Source organism: Carcharhinus amblyrhynchos, chromosome 21 (assembly GCF_965287045.1).
Source record: "Carcharhinus amblyrhynchos chromosome 21, sCarAmb.v2.hapA, whole genome shotgun sequence".
Classification (NCBI taxonomy): Eukaryota; Metazoa; Chordata; class Chondrichthyes; order Carcharhiniformes; family Carcharhinidae; genus Carcharhinus; species Carcharhinus amblyrhynchos.
The window spans coordinates 6026232-6045115 of NC_137344.1; the positions used below are offsets into that span (position 1 = coordinate 6026232).

General features: G+C 44.2%; 1 protein-coding gene across 1 annotated transcript in view; it reads right to left on the bottom strand.

Annotated features, from left to right (window-relative positions):
- Nucleotides 1-15704, bottom strand: part of LOC145356449 (beta-2-glycoprotein 1-like) — a 40042-nt gene extending 24338 nt beyond the window's left edge. Inside the window, exons 1-3 of the mRNA XM_080209178.1 lie at nt 15638-15704; nt 9275-9448; nt 7301-7397 (exon numbers count right to left, since the gene is read on the bottom strand). Of these exons, the coding sequence (XP_080065304.1) occupies nt 7301-7397; nt 9275-9448; nt 15638-15704 (338 nt within the window). The remainder of the gene's footprint in view (nt 1-7300; nt 7398-9274; nt 9449-15637) is intronic.
- Nucleotides 15705-18884: the final 3180 nt, after the last annotated feature.

An 18884-nucleotide genomic window follows, 5' to 3' on the forward strand; every position in this document is an offset into this window, starting at 1 on the left:
GATAGACTTGGATAACATTAATGCAAGAAACATTCAAAGGGTTAACTTCTCAAAACTATTCTGTTGGAAGGTCATCAACCTGAAATATTGCCCAGAATTTTCCAGCTGTCCAAGCCAATGGGATTCTCCAGGCCTGCTGCAGTGAACGGAGATTTGGCTGAATGCCAAATTCACCCTCCTTGCATGCAGCTGCAGTGAGGCGTGAATGGCCAGAGGATTCCAGCCATCAATTCTGTTTCTCTTTCCATTGGTGCTGCCAGGCTTGCTCAATATTTCCAGCACTTTCTGTTTTTATTTCAGATTTTAAGCATTCACAGAATTTTGCTTCTGTCAGATTGCAGTAATCTTGTGCTTGTGATCACCTCAGCTCAGAGTGGTGAAGGATCCAGGCAGAATAGTTAGCTCATGCGTTGATGTTTTTCCTCCCAACCCAAGGATCTTTCAGAACATTAACAGACAGAGATTTGGACATGCAGGTCCACAGTTCCCTATTAGTGGCACACAGGTGGCCAAGGCTATTAAGGAGGCATATGACACGCTTGCTTCCATCAGCCAGGGCATCAAATACAAGAGTTGGGAAATCATGTTGCAACTATATGAAACTTTGGTTGGGCCACATTTAGAGTAATATGTGCAGTTCTGGTCATCACACTACCAGGGGAATGTGAAGCTTTGGAGAGAATGCAAAGAAGATTCACCAGGATGTTGCCCGAACAAAGAACAGAGAAAATTACAGCATAGGAAAGCCCTTCGGCCCTCCAAGCCTGAATGGACCACGCTGCCCATTTAAACTAAAAAGCCCCACTCTTCCAGGGACTATATCCTTCTATTCCCATCCCATTCATGTATTTGTCAAGACACTATTGTTTCTGCTTCCACTACCCCTCACCCCCTCCAGCAGTGAGGTCCAGGCACCCACCACCCTCTAAGATATTTATCTCATATATCTCCTTTAAACCTTGCCCCTTGCACCTTAAACCTATGCCCCCTAGTAATTAACTCTTCTACCCTGGGGAAAAACTTCTGACTACTCTGTTCATGTACCTCATAATCTTGTAGACTTCTATCAAGTCATCCCTCAACCTCCGTCGTTCCAGTGAGAACAAACCAAGTTTCTCCAACCTCTTCTCATAGCTAATGCCCTCCATACCAGACAACATCCTGGTAAATCTTTTCTGTACACTCTCCAAAGCCTCCACATCCTTCTGATAGTGTGGCAACCAGAATTAAGAACTATATTCCAAGTGAGTTCTAACTAAGGTTCTATAAAGCTGCAACATGACGTGCCAATTTTTAAACACAATGCCCCGGCCAATGAAGGCAAGTAGGCCATATGCCTTCTTGACTATCTTCTCCACTTGTGTTGTGGGGAAATGGATTTCAGGAAAATTGGTAATGGGGAAGAGAAACAGAGGAATTGATCCTGTAATTTTATAATCAAGAAAGCTTTGTACTTGATAGTGTTTATTGTTTATTTTCCTTTATTATTATGTTTAATGGTATAAAAACCAATAGGTATGCACTAACTGCCCCCTTCCCCCGCCTCCCCCCCACTAGTTTCAATACTATAATGAATGGGATTGCTTAGTTATTAGGTACTATTAGGGACCATATCAGAAACTGTCAAGGTATGTTATGAAGTTAGCCTAGATTATCTCTATAGTTCCAATTTAAGCAATATCCCCATAGACATAATCCTTCTTTGGAGCGAGTTAGCACCAAAGCAGATATGCTTACATGAATGTTATATTTCTAGCCTTTTAACAATTCCTGACAGAGATCCAGACAGACTCCTGTCTTCTGACTCCCATATAACAGTTCCCAGGGAAAGATCTACCTTCAAACAGCAGAACTTCAGAGAAAGAGATGTATTTTCTGGCAGATCCCAGTTTCCAATCTCCTTAGAGAGAAACAGCTACTTCTGTTTCCAGGTCCCGAACAGCAACTGAACTCTATGTGCCTAGACCCTCCCAGTCACATGACTTTTCATGTCACAATCCTAATCAACCTCTACTCTGAAAAATCCTTGAGGAAAACACTGACATAACAATCCTGCTTTTGCCTGGATTAAAACAAACATTCTAGCAATTAGGATCAATTATGCTGCTGTAGCAACACAGGGGAAGGTGGCTATAGACAAAGCAGCATCGCTAAATAGAAGGAACTGCTAAAAAAAAGCACAAGAAATGTGACACAAATACATTTCTTAAAGGTACAGTATCATCACAGCACTGAGGTTATATTTATGCTAGCATAACTGCAAAGTGGCTTTGCTTCATACTACTGCAATTCTAAATACAACCAAGGAGCTGCTCTCACTTTGTTACATAATCAGAGTGGCATCCAAGTCCAGAATTCATGCTTCAGCTTATTAGCACCAGGGCAAAGCAATTTCACGTTTCACTGATGCTGCAGGTCCAGGTAACAATTTTACAACAATAAGATGATAATAATAGGGAACAAAAAAGTGCTGGATCACATGCAAATATTTTCCAGCACTTCCGCAAGAATGATCAAGAATTAAATGTATTTATTGGATAAGTGCATAATGCCATATAATACACATTGGATTGTATCAGTCCCATGATGTGAATGTCTCCATGAAATCTACTGGAAATGGGGATGCAAGAACAGCCCAGCCCCTTTCCCGGGATTCTCCTCTTCCCTAAACTCCTAGAAAGATTAGGAAAGGTACAGTGTGGCCAATAGAATTGCAGGATAATGAGATTTTTTAAAGCCAATCGCGCTGAGAATCTGTGCAGAAAGATGGACTAAATGGCCTCTGTTTCTGTTGTAATGTTCTACAGATATTTAAGCAGAAATGTGTCATAAGACAGGTGAGAGTTAGGAAAGGCACACAAGTGACTGTGCAGATATATCTCAATGGCATTTAGGGTGGTGTGGCAAACTGCCAGACTGTTAAAAATGTATAAATCAGAATTCTAATGTTTAAGTTATTCAAATTTTAGTTTGTGCATTGTTACTTTATTCCCCAATGTGCACTGTTTGCCTTCTTCTTAATGAACTGTTCCAATGAAAATGACATGGTCATATATTTAAACATCAAGACAGATATATCTAGGGTTTCCTAATATCTGTCTGAAGGCCAGCAGCCTGTATGGTCGATTGGGACTTACAAACTGGGAATCTAATGGCCTCATAACATAGTACCACTGTGTATCTATCTACCTTTGCTAGTATTTAATGTACTGTATAGTATGTGCAGGGTGGAATAGTGGCACAGTAGTTAGCCCTGCTGTCTCCATGGACCTGGGTTCAATTCCCTGCTTGGGTCACGTCTGTGTGGAGTTTGCACATTCTCCCCGTGTCTGCGTGGGTTTCCTCCCACAGTCACAAAGAAGTGCGGGTTAGGTGCATTGGACATGCTAAATTGCCCCTAAGTGTCCCAGGATACATAGGTTAAAGGAATTTGTGGTGTAAATATGTGGGGTTGCGGGAATCATGCCTAGTTAGGATTGTTGTCAGGTTCAATGGGCCAAATGGCCTCCTTCTGCATTGTACATTAAGAAGTCTCACAACACCAGGTTAAAGTCCAACAGATTTATTTAGTATTGCAAGCTTTCGGAGCACTGCTCCATGATCAGGTGAGTGGACTACACTGTAGGGATTCTAGGTTTCTAGTTATACAAATCAGGACTTTAAAACTTTGAACATTACCCTATGGCCTTTTATTTCAGTTGTCTAATAAATTATAATATAATCCTAAATAGTATGAAAAGCGATCTCGGTACATCTCTTTGTGTATCTCAATTACACGTTGACTGATGTATTTTCACTTGTTCAATATTTCCCTGTCTTGTAATGCATTTATCTGAAAATTCAACATTTTGCTGGAATCGTTAATATTCAAGTAGGGAAGCAAAATAACCTTACAGGTGAATGTCTAGTTTCGAATCAGGAATTGAGGGGAGGATATTCTCCAACCCTGCCATACCATCCACAGGAATTCTGATGCCCCACTGAATGGGGCGTCGGCCAAGAATCAGGATTCCTGCCAGGCGTGAAGACAATCGGAATTCACTCGATCCAGCCCACCAGTCCCGACCGGATTCCCACCTAGCGAGGCAGGCAACCCAATAATAATGCAACCCACTGACTGTAACATAGTTAGCCCATTTACCAGCCCCTTACTATTCACCTGCCCACTCCCCCAGCAGGAACTGTAGCACGCGGGCTTTGGTGATGGTAATCACCAGCGTGGACATGGTGTGTTGGATTTTGAGGGTCCAGGGGAGCAGCACCAACCTCTCAGATAAGAGGGACATCCCCCCCCCCATTCAAATCACAGGTCAATACCCCCCGCACACCCCCCCTTACACCATGCAGGTATGAGAGTGATCTGACCTGACCCTCACTCAACCCCACTCCCCCATCAAACCACACAATCAGGCCCCCTCCCCCTCAGAAACCCCCCTCCCACCTACCCCTTTCCCCTCGGTCCCCCTCTTAGGCCTCATCTTCGCCCTCCTACCCACACTCAGGCTCCCCCTTCAGGGCATGTGCCATAGTAGTGCCAATGGTCGAGTGCCTCTTGCACCCTAGCACTGAGACTCTGACCTTGCACCTTGGTTTCCAAGGTGGGGGGGTCAAGGAGGTCAATCCAGTGCCCCTCTGCCAATGCCAGGACCCTGGGGGTTGGGTGGGCTTGGGCTGGCAGCAAGGGGTTGACCTCACCACTGTCCCCTGGGATGGGGTAGGTCAGATGGCTGGACTGCCCCTTCTATCCCTGGTGGACCTGAAGATCATCCGCAGAATGGTGATTTCAGGCAGCCCTGTGATCAACATCATCATTCCAGCCTGTCAGGTGTGCAAATTCTGAAGCAGTCAGGTCACTTTAACCTCAATGTCCCGTGATCACCTGACTGGATTTTAAATCATTACAGCACTCCGTTCTGCAGCAGAGATTGTCAGAAGCTGAAAGTGTGAGCAGACCTCTCTCAAATCTTCTGCCAGAGAGGAGCTGTCAATCTTACCTGGCCAGTGAGAGGAAGGTTCCATTGTGCACAACTGTACATTCAGCCCAAATGTATTCATGCAGCTTTGAGGTCTCTGAGGCTTCATTGCAAGCTGGAACCTTTGAAACCCTCTCAGTTGCATTGGAAACCTTTGATATCTGTCAATTTCAATGTGCAGTGCTTTGAAAGAGGCTTCCGTTGACAGCTGTGTTTATTTAAATTTCACTTCAAGCTTGGCTGTATCTTAAGTACATCCTTTGCTCCTAACCTCAATGTTTATATAAGTTCTAAGCCTGATTGACAGTTGTGGTTTTTTCAAAAGAAATAAATGAACATTGGGATCTGAAGGGGAGGATGACTGAGTGGAGGGTCTGAGGGTGAAAGGGGACCTGAGTGGAGGGTCTGAGGGTGAAAGGGGAGCTTGAGTGGAGGTCTGGGGGAGAAAGGGGGGTCTGAGTGGGGACTGAGGAGGAAGGGAGAGTTGGTTGGGTAATCCTCATGCTTACGTGTTGCGGTGGGAATAGTTACCCATTATTTGTGGGTGAGGGTGGATACTCCCCTTTGGTGAAGGGTTGGTGGTTCCTCCCTGGATAGTGTGGGGGGTGGGGGAGGGGGAACAGCATTTAGTTTTCTTTGGTGGAGGGGGGACTTGTCCCTGAGCGCAAAGATCAGGGCGCTCTTTAAAAATGGTACCATTACCTTAGAACAGCAGGTCTGGCTAGCAGGTTCCCCGAGGTGAACTCAGTTGTATATTTCAGGTGGGTGAATCCTACCTGACAGATCCCGCCAGTGCCAGTGGGGAACACTCCAGGTTTCCAGCAGGTGTGTGCACCTAGCTTGAAAATGTGGCGAAAAACTGCAGCAGGCGACGGTGCAGAGGGACCTTGGGGTCCTTGTGCATGAGTCGCAAAAACCCAGCCTGCAGGTGCAGCAGGTGGTCAGGAAGGCGAATGGGATGCTGGCCTTCATAGCGAGGGGGATTGAATATAAAAGTAGGGAGGTCTTGCTGCAGCTGTATAGGGCATTGGTGAGGCCGCAGCTGGAATACTGTGTGCAGTTTTGGGCGCCGCACCTGCGCAAGGATATTTTGGCCTTGGAGGGAGTGCAGAGGAGGTTTACTAGGCTGATACCGGAGTTGAGGGGGTTGAGCTATGAGGAGAGGCTGAATAAACTAGGCTTGTACTCGTTAGAGTTTAGAAGAATGAGGGGAGATCTCATTGAGACGTATAAGATGATGAATGGGATGGATAGGATAGAGGTGGAGAGACTCTTCCCGCTCAAAAAAGACAGTAGGACTAGGGGGCACAGCCTCAAGATAAAGGGGGGGCGGTTTATAACGGAGTTGAGGAGGAACTTCTTCACTCAAAGGGTGGTGAATCTCTGGAATTCTCTGCCCGTTGAAGTGGTGGAGGCTGCCTCGCTAAATATTTTTAAGAAGCGGGTTGATGGGTTTTTGATAAGAGAGGGGATTAAGGGTTATGGGGAGAGGGCGGGAAAGTGGAACTGAGCCACGACAGATCAGCCATGATCTTATTGAATGGCGGGGCAGGCTCGAAGGGCCAGATGGCCTACTCCTGCTCCTATTTCTTATGTTCTTATGTTCTTATGAATTCCCCCTTGAATGTTTTGAAACTTCTTAGTAAGAGACAAAGGAATGAACTATTACAACTTAATAAATACATAATTAAAGTGGGGGTTTAAGTGTATTTGCAATGTTTTACTCTGTTTTTTAGAGAAGTTGGGAAACAATAATGTCATTAAAATGGATTCTCCAAGAAGATTCAAGTCAAAGGACCAACTTTGACTCTCTTCCTGCCATCCGATTGGTCAAGGACAATGGCATGGGTCTGAAAGAGGATTTTGGGTTGGCAAATGATGCAGAAGAAAAAGAAACTTAACGAGTGTTACCATTTTTTAAAATGTTTGACTCTGTCTACACTTCCCGCTGCCTCGGCAAAGCAGCCAGTATAATTAAGGACCCCACGCACACTGGACTTTCTCTCTTCCACCTTCTTCCATCGGGAAAAAGATATGAAAGTCTGAGGTCATGTACCAACCGACTCAAGGACAGCTTCTTCCCTGCTGCCATCAGGCTTTTAAATGGACCTACCTTGCACTAAGTTGATCTTTCTCTACACCCTAACTATGACTGCAAAATTACATTCTGCACTCTCTTGTTTGCTTCTCTATGAATGGTATGCTTTGTCCGTATAGACGCAAAAAACAATACTTTTCACTGTGTACTAATACATGTGACAATACTAAATCAAATCAAATAAAATAAAGTATCAGGTGCTGTTGTAGAATCATTGACTAATACTCACCCTTCATTGCAAGTGTAGTAAACCTTTTTCCCAAACGTGAAGTCTGTGGCATGCATTTCTCCATTATCCAACAATCTTGGCACAGGACAAGATCTTGCTTTTAGGGAAAGAAATACTTAAATCAGAATTATTTTACAGTGTTCTGTTTTGCATAATGCCAACCAATGTATTTATTCACCATGTGCAGAAGAGTTGATCCCGAGATATGAGTATGCAGTTTAATCAAAGTGTCCTGGTAATCACCTATCATAATGCTGAAGCTTTGTTAGCCTTCAATGCTTATTCATGTACTTTGCTAACACATATTATGGCCCTCAAATTTATTGGCACTCTCAAAAACCACAAGGGTGACTCTTCTAAAACTTGCCTAAAGTGGGGGGAGGGGGGAGGGGGGAGGGTAGCAGCACAGTTAGCACTGCTGCCTCACAGTGCCAAGGACACAAGTTCTATTCCAGCCTTGGGTCACTGTCAGTGTGGAGTTTGCATATTCTCCCTGTGTCTGTATGGGTTTTCTCTGGGTTTCTGGTTTCCTCCCACAGTCCAAAGGAGTGGGGAGGGGGAGGATCAGATTCTCTCTCTTCCCAGCCCCTATCCCCGCACCACCTCACACCCCCATACACCCCCCACCCCTTTGCCCACCAGCGCCAGCCAAGCCAAGCACCATCCAAATGTTATGTTCAGCTTTTCTTTATCAGTCTTTGCAGTGAATTTAATAATTATCCTGGCCACCTGTTTTCCAAAGATTTCTATATTTATTGGACATGTATGTTCCCCTCTGATCTTCCAGAACCAGGCTGGGAAATGTTCCCTTCATTATTGGAAATTGAGTGAGAAAACAGTCCTGAATGTACCACAATAATCCTCTCCCTCCTCAACTGAAACTTTGCAATGAACTTTCTGCTGTTCAGCAGTCTTATATATACGCTGAGTAATGTTATCAATCCTTTGCTGTTGCTTAGCTTAGTCCAGGCTTGTTCTGTTTAGATCACATCTCCATTACATATTTCAACTCACTGCCGTGAGTTGCTGTTTTTGTGTCAAAGCTTCTTAACTTTAAGTTGTGAATTTAATTCTCTAACCCAATTGTTGCTGTCATGCATTCATATACATACATTTCCATAGAATCCCAACAATGCAGAAGGAGGCCATTTGGCCCATCGAGTGACAATTTAGCATGGCCAATCAACCTAACCTGCACATCTTTGGAATGTGGCATGAAACCGGAAACTCATGCAGACACAGGGAGAAGGTATGGACTCCACACAGACAATGACTCAAGAGTTTAGTGATTCAGATCATCAGAACTAGCAATGGTTAGAGAGGTAGCAGCTTTAAGCAAACAAAGGAAAAGGAGGGGAACAATATGTGGGTCAGGTGGATTGGCCATGTTAAATTGATCCTATGGGTGGAGTTTTCCCGTTCTGCCCATTCCGGGAATCATAGTGTGCGGGGGGCGGAGGTGGGGGGGGGGAAGTGGTGGGGTGGGGGCAGGTGGCAGTGGGGTGGCACCATGCTAAGGTCCGTTGACCTCTGGTGGGATTTTCCAATCTTGGGCTGAGCACAGCCAGGAAATCCCACCCTTCATGTTAGGGAGATTAGCAGGGTAAATACGTGAGGCTATGGAGGTAGGGGGTCTGGGTGGGATTGTTGTTGGTGCAGGCTCGATGGGCTGAATGGCCTCATTCTGCACTACTGTTGAGATTCTGTCTTTCTAAGTCTTGTGATGGGGCAGTTGACAGGTGGGATTAAATGACAAAGGGAATGATGGTAAAAGGCCAGCGTAGATGGTATTAGGATAAGAATGAAACGAAAGATGGATCTGGCAAAGATGTAAGCAGCAAAACTATTGCTAATAGCTGCTGAGGGGGAACATGGGAACTAAGGTTCTAATCTGAAATTGTTGAATTTGGTGTTGGGAGTTAAAACTGTTTGTTGTACTTTTTCCGGGTTTCTAAGAATTTGTGAATTACTTACGTTCACACCTGAATTTGGGTTGGTTCCAGGCCCCATTCTTTGGGCAAACCAGCTTGTTGAAACCCAGTCCTCTGTAGCCAGAGTGGCAGGAATACACCACCTCTTCCCCAGGTTCATACACCCTTTTTCCATTCATAACTTTGGCATTGTTCACTGGTGGTGGTCTGCCGCAGGCTGCAGGTAAGGGGAGAAAGCCGTTGTCATTTTCAGTGCAACATATTTTTATTTGTTTCAATGTATTTCTTCCCTGCCTTTCAGGATTCCCATCCCAACATTTGCAACGGAGAGAAGTTGGAAAAATGGAATTGGAAAAGGCCGTTCTGTCCATTCCATTCGTTCACCCAACAGCTACGTTTAGCGACATGGACTCCACTCAACTCACTCCATCAGCAGAGGTAGGTAATATCTACAAAGAAATTTCCCATCTTGAAAAGGAAGTTAATAAAAAGGCATTTGAATTTTCAATAGACCAACACTTACCCAATACTTACCAAAATAATTAGCCTCCTGTCTCACCAATTCCCAAAGACAATGGCCAGAATTTTACCACCAGAGTCAGGGTGGGTGAGGTTCACAGAAGGGCATTCTCCATTGTTCTCGGGTGGGATTCTACGAGCCTTGGGCAGGAGAGGTGGTAAAATTCCGACAAATGTTTTCACCCAGAGAATGGTCAGCCTGTGGAATTCGCTACCAGAGAAAGTAGTGAGGCCAAAACATTGTGGGCCGAATTTTTCAGCCATGCTCATCCCAAAGTCAGAGATTCCCACACAAGGTCAATAGGTATTTGCATAGCCCATCCCCCCCCCTCTTCTGCTATGATTCCCGCTGTGGGCGGGATGGTAAAATTATGCCCTGTGTGTTTTCAAGAAGCAGTTAGATATAGCATTTGGGGTAAAAGGGATCCAAGAATATGGGGGAAGCCAGGATCTGGCTATAGAGTTGGATGATCAACTTTGATTATAATGAGTCAGCAGAGCAGACTCAAAGGGCTGAATGGTCAAATGGGAAGATAAATGGCAGATGAAATTTAGCCCTGAAAAGTGTGAGGTGACACACTGTGGAAGGAATAACTTGACAAAAAAGAACTCAATGAATGGTAGGACACTAGGAAGTTCTGTGGAACAAAAGGACCTTGGCATGCTTGTCCACAGATCTCTGAAGGCAGAAGGGTATGTCAGTAGGGTGGTGAGAAAGGCATATGGGACACTTGCCTTTATCAATCGAGGCATAGATTACAAAAGCAGGGAAGTCATGTTGTAATTGCGTAAAACTTCGATGAGACAACAGCGAGAATGCTGGTGCAGTTCTGGTTACCACAGTATCGGAAGGGTGTGATTGCACTGGAGGGAGCACAGAGGAGATTCACCAGGATTTTGCATGGAATGGAACATTTAAATTATGAAGAGAGGTTGGATAGGCTTGGGTTGTTTTTGCTGGAGCAGAGAAGACTGAGGGGTGACCTGATCGAGGTGTACAAGATTATAAAGGACCTGGGCAGAAAGGAAAGTTTATTTATGGTCACAAGCAGGCTTATGTTAACACTGCAATGAGGTTACTGTGAAAATCCCCTAGTTGCCACACTCCGGTGCCTGTTCAGGTACACTGAGAGAGAATTTATCATGGCCAATGCACATCTTTCAGAGTGTGGGAGGAAATTGGAGCACCCAGAGGAAACTCGCGCAGATACGGAAAGAACGCATAGACTCCGCACAGACAATGGCCCAAGCTGGGAATTAAACCCGGGTCCTTGATGCCGTGAAGCAGCAGTACTAACCACTGCGTAAGGAGCAGCTGTTCCCCTTAGCTGAAGGGTCAGTCACCAGAGGACATAGGTTCAAGGTGAGGGGCAGGAAGTTTAGGGAGAATGTGAGGAAAATCTTTTTTACCCAGAAGGTGGTGATAGTCTGGAATGTGTTGCCTGGGAGGGTGGTAGAGGCAGGTTGCCTCACATCCTTTAGAAAGTATTTGGATGCACACTTGGCACATCATAATATTCAGGCTATGGGCCGAGTGCTGGCAGATGGGATTAGGGGAAGTTCAGGTGTTTCCAATATATCAGTGCTGAATGATGGGCAGAACAGTCTCTTCTGGGCTATATGATTCTATGGTTTATTTGATTCCCACTTCAATTTCTCTCTCCCTGTTTCCCTATCATTCTCTCATTATGGCTTCCCTCTATTTTTGGATTAATTTCTCTCCATGATTTTCTTTTTCCATTATTTACATTCTTAGTTCCTCACATTGCACTGACATTTTAGCAGCAATAAGGAAATTATTAAGGAAGTCGCAGTGTCCTGGGACAAGAAAACTCATTCCTGTTCCGAGGATCTTTACTCTGCTGGGATTTTGTCTTGAACTTCATCTGCATTTTCAAATCCTTTCATTGCAAAAATAAATTTGCAAACAGCGGAATATCTGTTTCAATTTGACCTTTTACATGTTTTAACATTTACCAATAAATGTCACAAGGACAGGCTGACCTTTGAAGGAGTTCTGCTTGTTCATTTTGGGTTCTGTTTGTGATTGAACATAAGAACATTGGTAAAACAAAATAGGCGAGTTAGTGTAATGCATTGGAATGGCAATCTGTTTCATTGACAATTCCAGTTCCATGGTCAGATCTCTACAATTGGCAAAGCTTCTGTTTACACTGGTTAAAATAGGATATTTTAACAAGCGTATTTACATAAGAACATAAGGAACAGGAGAAGGCAAACGACCATTTGACCTCTTGATCTATAAGATAATGACCAAACTTCTATCTCAGCTACACTTTAAGTTTGAGTTTATTTATTATTGTTGCTAGTAGGCTTATATTAACAGTGCGGTGAAGTTACTGTGAAAAATCCCCTGGTTGCCACACTCCAGCACCTGCTCAGGTACACCAAGGGAGAATTTAGCACAGTCAATGCACCTAACCGTACCACGCTATTCTCATATTCCTCAGTGTTCTTAAGATCCAAAAATATGTCATAGAATCACAGAATCCCTACAGTGCAGAGTGAGGCCATTCAGCCCATTGAGTCTGCACCGATCACATTTCCACCCAGAGCCTATCCTCGTAACCCCTCATATTTACCCTGCTAATCCACCTGATACTAGGGTTGATTTAGTATGGCCAATCAACCTAACATGCATATCTTTGGAATGTGGCAGGAAACCAGAGCACCCAGAGGAAAGCCATGCAGACACAGGGGAGAATTTGCAAACTCCACACAGACAGTGACCCAAGGCCGGAATTGAACCTGGGTCCCTGGCACTGTGATCGCTGATATTGATCTCTGATTTGAGTTTATTTAATGACTGAGCACCCACAGCATGAGTGAGGCAGACAGTTCCAAAGGTTCACAACTCTTCGACTGAAAGTAATCCTCCTCCTCCCCATTTTATCCCAAAACTATGACTGTTCGTTTTAGATTCATCAGCCAGGAGAAACGCTCTCCCTTAAGCATCAAGCTCCATATGGGTTTCCTCTGTTCTTTTTTGGCTCTGTCTCCGAATCAGAACATTCCTGGTTCTAGTCCTAGTGCAAAGCTCAAGCACAGTTAAGGTGGGCACTCCAGTGCAGTACTAAAGGAGTGCTACATTGTCAGCGCTGCTATCTTTCAGGTCAGATGTTAAACTAAGGTCTCATCTGCCTATTTGAGTGGATGGGCGGCATGGTAGCACAGTGGTTGGTACTGCTGCTTCACAGTGCCAGGGACCCGAGTTTGACCCAGGCTTGAGTCACTGTCTGTGTGGAGTTTGCACGTTCTCCCCGTGTCTGCGTGGATTTCCTCCAGGAGCTCCGATTTCCTTCCACAGTCAGAAAGACGTGCTGGTCAGGTGCATTGACCTGAACAAGCGCTAGAGTGTGGCAACCAGGGGAGTTTTACAATAACTTCATTGCAGTGTTAATGTAAGCCTTAGAAATTATAGGAACCCTACAGTGCAGAAAGAGGCCATTGGGCCCATTGGGCCTGCACCAACCACAATCCCACCTAGGCCCTACCCCCATATCCCTACATATTTACCCATGTTTATCATTAGTTTTAGGCAGCATAGATTTATTAGAATGATAATTGGACTGTAAATGTTAACTTAAAAATATAGATTACACAAACTGTGGTTGTGTTCCCTGTATTTCAAACACTAAAGAATAATCTGATTGAAGTTCTCAAGATTTCTTTCTTCATTTATGGGATATGGGTGTTGCTGGCTGGGCCAGCATTTGCTGCCCATCCCTAATTGGTGGTGAACTGAGTGTCTGTTGCAACCGTTTCAGAGAGCAGTTGAGAGTCTACCACATTCTCTGGGGTCACATGTAGGCCAGACGAGGCAAGGACAGCAGATCTCCCTGACTAAAGGACATCAGTGAAACAAATGGGTTTTCCCAACCAACAATCGGCAGTGGTTTCACAACCGTCAGTAGATTCTTAATTCCAGATATCTTTTATTGAATTCAAATTCCGCCATCTGCTGTGGTGGGATTCGCTCCCCAGAACATTAGCTGAGGAATTTATAGGATAGATAGAGAGAAACTACTTCTGCTGGTTGGAGAGCCTGGGACTGGGGGGAACAAGCCTAAAAATTGGAGCCAGGCCTTTTAGGAATTAAGTTAGGAAACAGCATGTGCAAAGGGAGGCAGAAGTTTGGAGCTCTCTTCTGCAAGCGGTAGCTGTTACTAGATTAGCTGTTCATTATAAAATGAAAGGGATTAAGAGATATGGGATAGGGTTGGGTTAATGGAGTTAGGTTGCAGATCAACCATAATCTCATTGAGTGGCAGATCAGGCTGAAACTGCTAAGTGGCTTCCTCCTGAACCAAGGGAATGGTATGTGGTGTTGAAGGTATAAAGGACAAAAGTAATTTTTTTTTATTAGTCAGTAAAAAGCTCTAAAAATAATGAAAATTTAAGGGATCAGTTTCCCAAAGTGCTGGGGGTTTAAAGTAAGTTTATTTATTCGTGTCACAAGTAAGGTTTACATTAACATTGCAATGAAGTTACTGTGAAAAATCCAGCACCTGTTTGGGTTACACTGAGGGAGAATTTAGCAGGGCCAATGCACCCTAACCTGGACTTGCTTCAGACTGTGGGAGCACCCAGAGGAAACCCATGCAGACATGGGGAGAATGTGCAGTCTCCACACAGACAGTGACCCGAGTCAGGAATTGAACCTGAGTCCCTGGCACTGTGAGGCAGCAGTGCTAACCACTGTGCTGCCTCCAGTTAAACAATGTCTGAGCCATGCAGATCAACAAAGTCCCAACTCCAATCTTGGGTATGGACAGCACTTGAATTAGCTGTTCTTCGAAAGAGTAACAATAGAGGAAGCTACAAGAAACTACAAAGGGTTGTGAACGAAGCCCAGTCCATCATGCAAACTCATCCATTGGCACTGTCTACACTTCCCGCTGCCTCAGAAAAGCAGCCAGCGTAATTAAAGACCCAATGCACCCCGGACATTCTCTCTTCCATCCTCTTCCTTAGGGAAAAAGATCCCAAAGTTTGAGGCCACATACCAACCAATTCAAGAATAGCTTCTTTCCTGCTGCCATCAGACCTTTGAATGGACCTATCTCGCATTAAGTTGTTCTTTTTCTACACCCTAGCTGTGATTGTAACACTGCATTCTGCACTCTCTCCTTCTCTATGAATGGTATGCTCTGTCTGTATAGCACGCAAAGAATAATACTTTACACTGTGTGCTAATACAGGTGACAATAATAAATCAAATCAAATCAAAATTAGTCTGACTGTCCTTGGACTTGTTCATTATCTAATTGGTACTGTGCATGAGCAGAGGTTGAATGAGGACAGGATTCAGCACAGCTACAGTGCAGACCATTATCATCAAATAGAATCCCTACAGTACAGAAGAGGCCATTTGGCCCACCACATCTGCACTTACAGAGTGTATCTTTCCCAGGGCCTCTCCCCCACCTTATCCCTGTAATCCCACAAATTTATTAAGGCTAATCCCGCTTACCCACACATCTTTGGACACTAAGGGGCAATTTAGCACGGCCAGTCCACCTAACCTGCGTATCTTTGGACTGTGGGAGGAAACTGGAGCATCCAGAGAAAATCCACACAGATACGGAGAGAATATGAAAACTCCACACAGATAGTCACCCAAGGATGGAATTGAACCCGGCTCCCTGACGCTGTGAGGCAGCAATGCTAACCACTGTGCCACTGTGCCACCCTCAACTATCCTGACTGATTGGTACTCACTAGCCAAGCTTCCACACAACTGATGGTCAATTTGGTCAAGTACTTGTCCCAGACAGAACACAGCAAGGACTCTGCACTCTCTGGAGAGAATCAGAAAGAGAAATCGAGAGAAAAGGGAGGGCAGAAAGTTCATTAAAGTTTTTACCTGCTGAAACATATTCACAAAAACACAGTTGATAAATCAAAGCAAGGAGGAAATATTTGGTTATCATTTTCACGAAAGCTGAAATGCGGACGCCACAAAACGAACAGTTGCTGCTTGCAGCTGGATCCCAATGCTCCAGAAATCTGATGTGACCAGAGGGGTTGTTTCTATCCCAAACACTCGATTGAACCAATAGAGAAATAGGTTACTGACCGTGGAAATGTAAAAATGCAAATCACCTCTGGATGACATTGTGAAACTTTTCTGATTTGGATATTTCTCAATCTGCACACATCCCAGAGTAGAGAGGCACCGGCTTTGGAAGTTTGAGTATTGCGATCTGAATGTCTCAGCTCTCTCAGAACATAAACATGGTCAGTCAAAGATAGAAAACTGCTGGGAAGCTGAAATAAAAATCAAATACTGGAGAGGAAGACAGGTTGGTTAGAATCTGAGTTAAAAGAAATCCATCCACATTTAAGGGTGAAGTCAATAGAATATTGAATCTCTATAATGAGTCAGAAGGAGACCATTCAGCCCATCGAGCCTGTACTGACAACAATCCCACCTAGGTCCTATCCCTGTAACCCCATGTATTTATCTTGCTAATCCCCCTAAATTACACATCTTGGAACAATAGGGGCAATTTAGCATGGCCAATCAACCTAACCCACACATCTTTGGATTGTGGGAGGAAACCGGAGGAAACCCACACAGATATGGAGAATGTAAAAATTCCACACAATCACCTGAGGTCGGAATTGAACCCGGGTCCCTGGCACTGTGAGGCAGCAATGCTAAGGAGGCTTTGGAGGGAGTACAGAAAAGGTTTACCAGGATGTTGCCTGATATGGAGGGTATTAGCTGTGAGGAGAGATTGAATAAACTGGGATTGTTCTCCCTGGAAAGATGGAGGCTGAGGGGTGACCTGATAGAAATTTATAAAATTATGAGGGGCATAGATAGGGTGAACAAAAGTTTTTTTCCCAGGGCGGAAATAACAATGACAAGGGGGGAAAGATTCAGTGGAGATGTGCAGGGGAAGTTTTTTACACAGAGGATGGTGGGGAATGCGCTGCCAAGTGATGTGGTTGAGGCAGATAGGTTAGCGACATCTAAGACTTATCTGGATAGACACATGAACAAACGGAGAACAGAGGTGGTTGGTCTAGATAGGACAATGTGATCAGTGCAGGCTTGATGGACTGAAGGGCCTGTTCCTGTGCTGTACTATTCTTTGTTCTTACCTGCTCTGGCCTACATGTAGGCCCACCCACAGAATTTTTCTTTTTATTTATTTGTGGACATGGGCATCACTGGCTGACCAGCATTTATTGCCCATCCCTAATTGCCTCAGATCAGTTGAGAGTCAACCACATTGCTGTGGTTCTGGAGTCGTGTGTCAGCCAGACCAGATAAGGATGGCAGATTTTCTTTCCTAAAGGACATTAGTGAATCAGATGGACTTTTCCAACAATCGTTTCATGGTCATTGGTAGATTCTTAGGGCAGGACTTTGGCTCGCCCTGAAACCAGAAAATCCCACCTGAGGTCAACCAACCTTTTCATGGTCCACTCCGATTCCTATACTGGGCAGGACAGAAGAATTCATCCCTTAATTTCAGATTATTTTTTATTGAGTTTGAATTCCACCATCTGCTGTGGCAGGATTCGAACCTAGGCCCCCAGAACATTCGCTGAGTTTCTGGATTAATATTCTAGCAATAATACCACTAGGCCATCGGCTCCCCATTGACAAACTGTGCTTAACAACACTTAAGGATGGGTAATGAATGCTGGCCTAGCCAGTGATGCCTAAATCTTGCAAAAGGATATTTTACAAAAAGTTAAACTCTCATATTAAATTCCAAATCTAAACTGTCAGCCAACTGCCTGTGTCACTCACTCAGAAGTACTCTCTCCTTTCCTTTTCAATGAACAATATGCTTTGTCTGTACAGCACGCAAGAAACAATACATTTCACTGTATATTAATACATGTGACAATACTAAATCAAATCAAATAAAATCATTGTGAGAGGGGATATGATATATTCCAAATGAATGGAGCTGTAATCAGTTGCATTTATCCACCTCATCCTTGTATTATTAAAAGGGTGTGGAATGGTTGGTAGGGGTGAAAATGAGGACCCAGGGTTCAGCACCTCTTGCTGAGAAGATTTCTGGTAACTAACTGATTTTCCACAGGACAACAACATTTTAGCAATGTTGATTTAACTCAGCGCAAACATTGCATTGCAGAGACAAGGTCCATCATATCAACTTCAGTTAGTCAACATAGGCAATCATCTAATGGTTAAGGGCGGTTGTTTATGAAGAACTTTTAACTCTTTAGCAGCTGATCCTGAGTTCTGTCTGTTTCAGGAGGAAGTATTGCGATCACTGCTGGTCCTGCTATTTTTCACACAATTTCTCACAAACAGTTTCTGTATTGTGTTCAGTAACAGAGATTTGGTGTCATTTTAAAACATCAGCAACAAAGATTGGATGAGGTGATGTTTATGGAGAATGGGGGATGAGAGGCCAGTGAGCAGCGCTATGGAGGTGGTAGCACAACAGTGATCGCAATACAATGAATGGTCCATTCATTCTTCAGCTTATTACAGCTGCTCTGCTATGATCTGCAACACCCATGATAAAAGAAGGAAAATTACAGCACAGGAACAGGGCCTTTGGCCCTCCAAGATCATGCTGACCAACTGAACTTAAACCCCTACCCTTCTGGGGACCATATCCGTCCATTCCCATCCTATTCATGTATTTGTCAAGACGTCCCTTAAATGTCACTATCATATCTGCTTCCACTACCTCCCCCGACAGTGAATTCTAGGCACCCACCACCCTCTGTGTAAAAAACTTGCCTCGTACACCTCCTTTAAACCTTGTTCCTTGCACCTTAAACCTATGGCCCCTAGTAATTGACTCTTCCAATCAATTGATCAAGATCCCGTTGCAATTGGAGATAACTTTCTTCACTGTCCACTATGTCACCAATCTTGGTGTCATCTGCAAAATTACGATATTCTCAGCCAAATCATTAACATAAATGACAAATAATAGTGGACCCAGCACTGACCCCTGAGGCACACTGCTGGTCACACAGGCCCTCCAGTTTGAAAAACAACCCTCTACCATAACCTATCAAAAAGCCAATTTTGTATCCATTTAGATACCTCACCCTGGATCCCGTGAAATTTAATTATATGCAATAACCTATCATGCCGTACC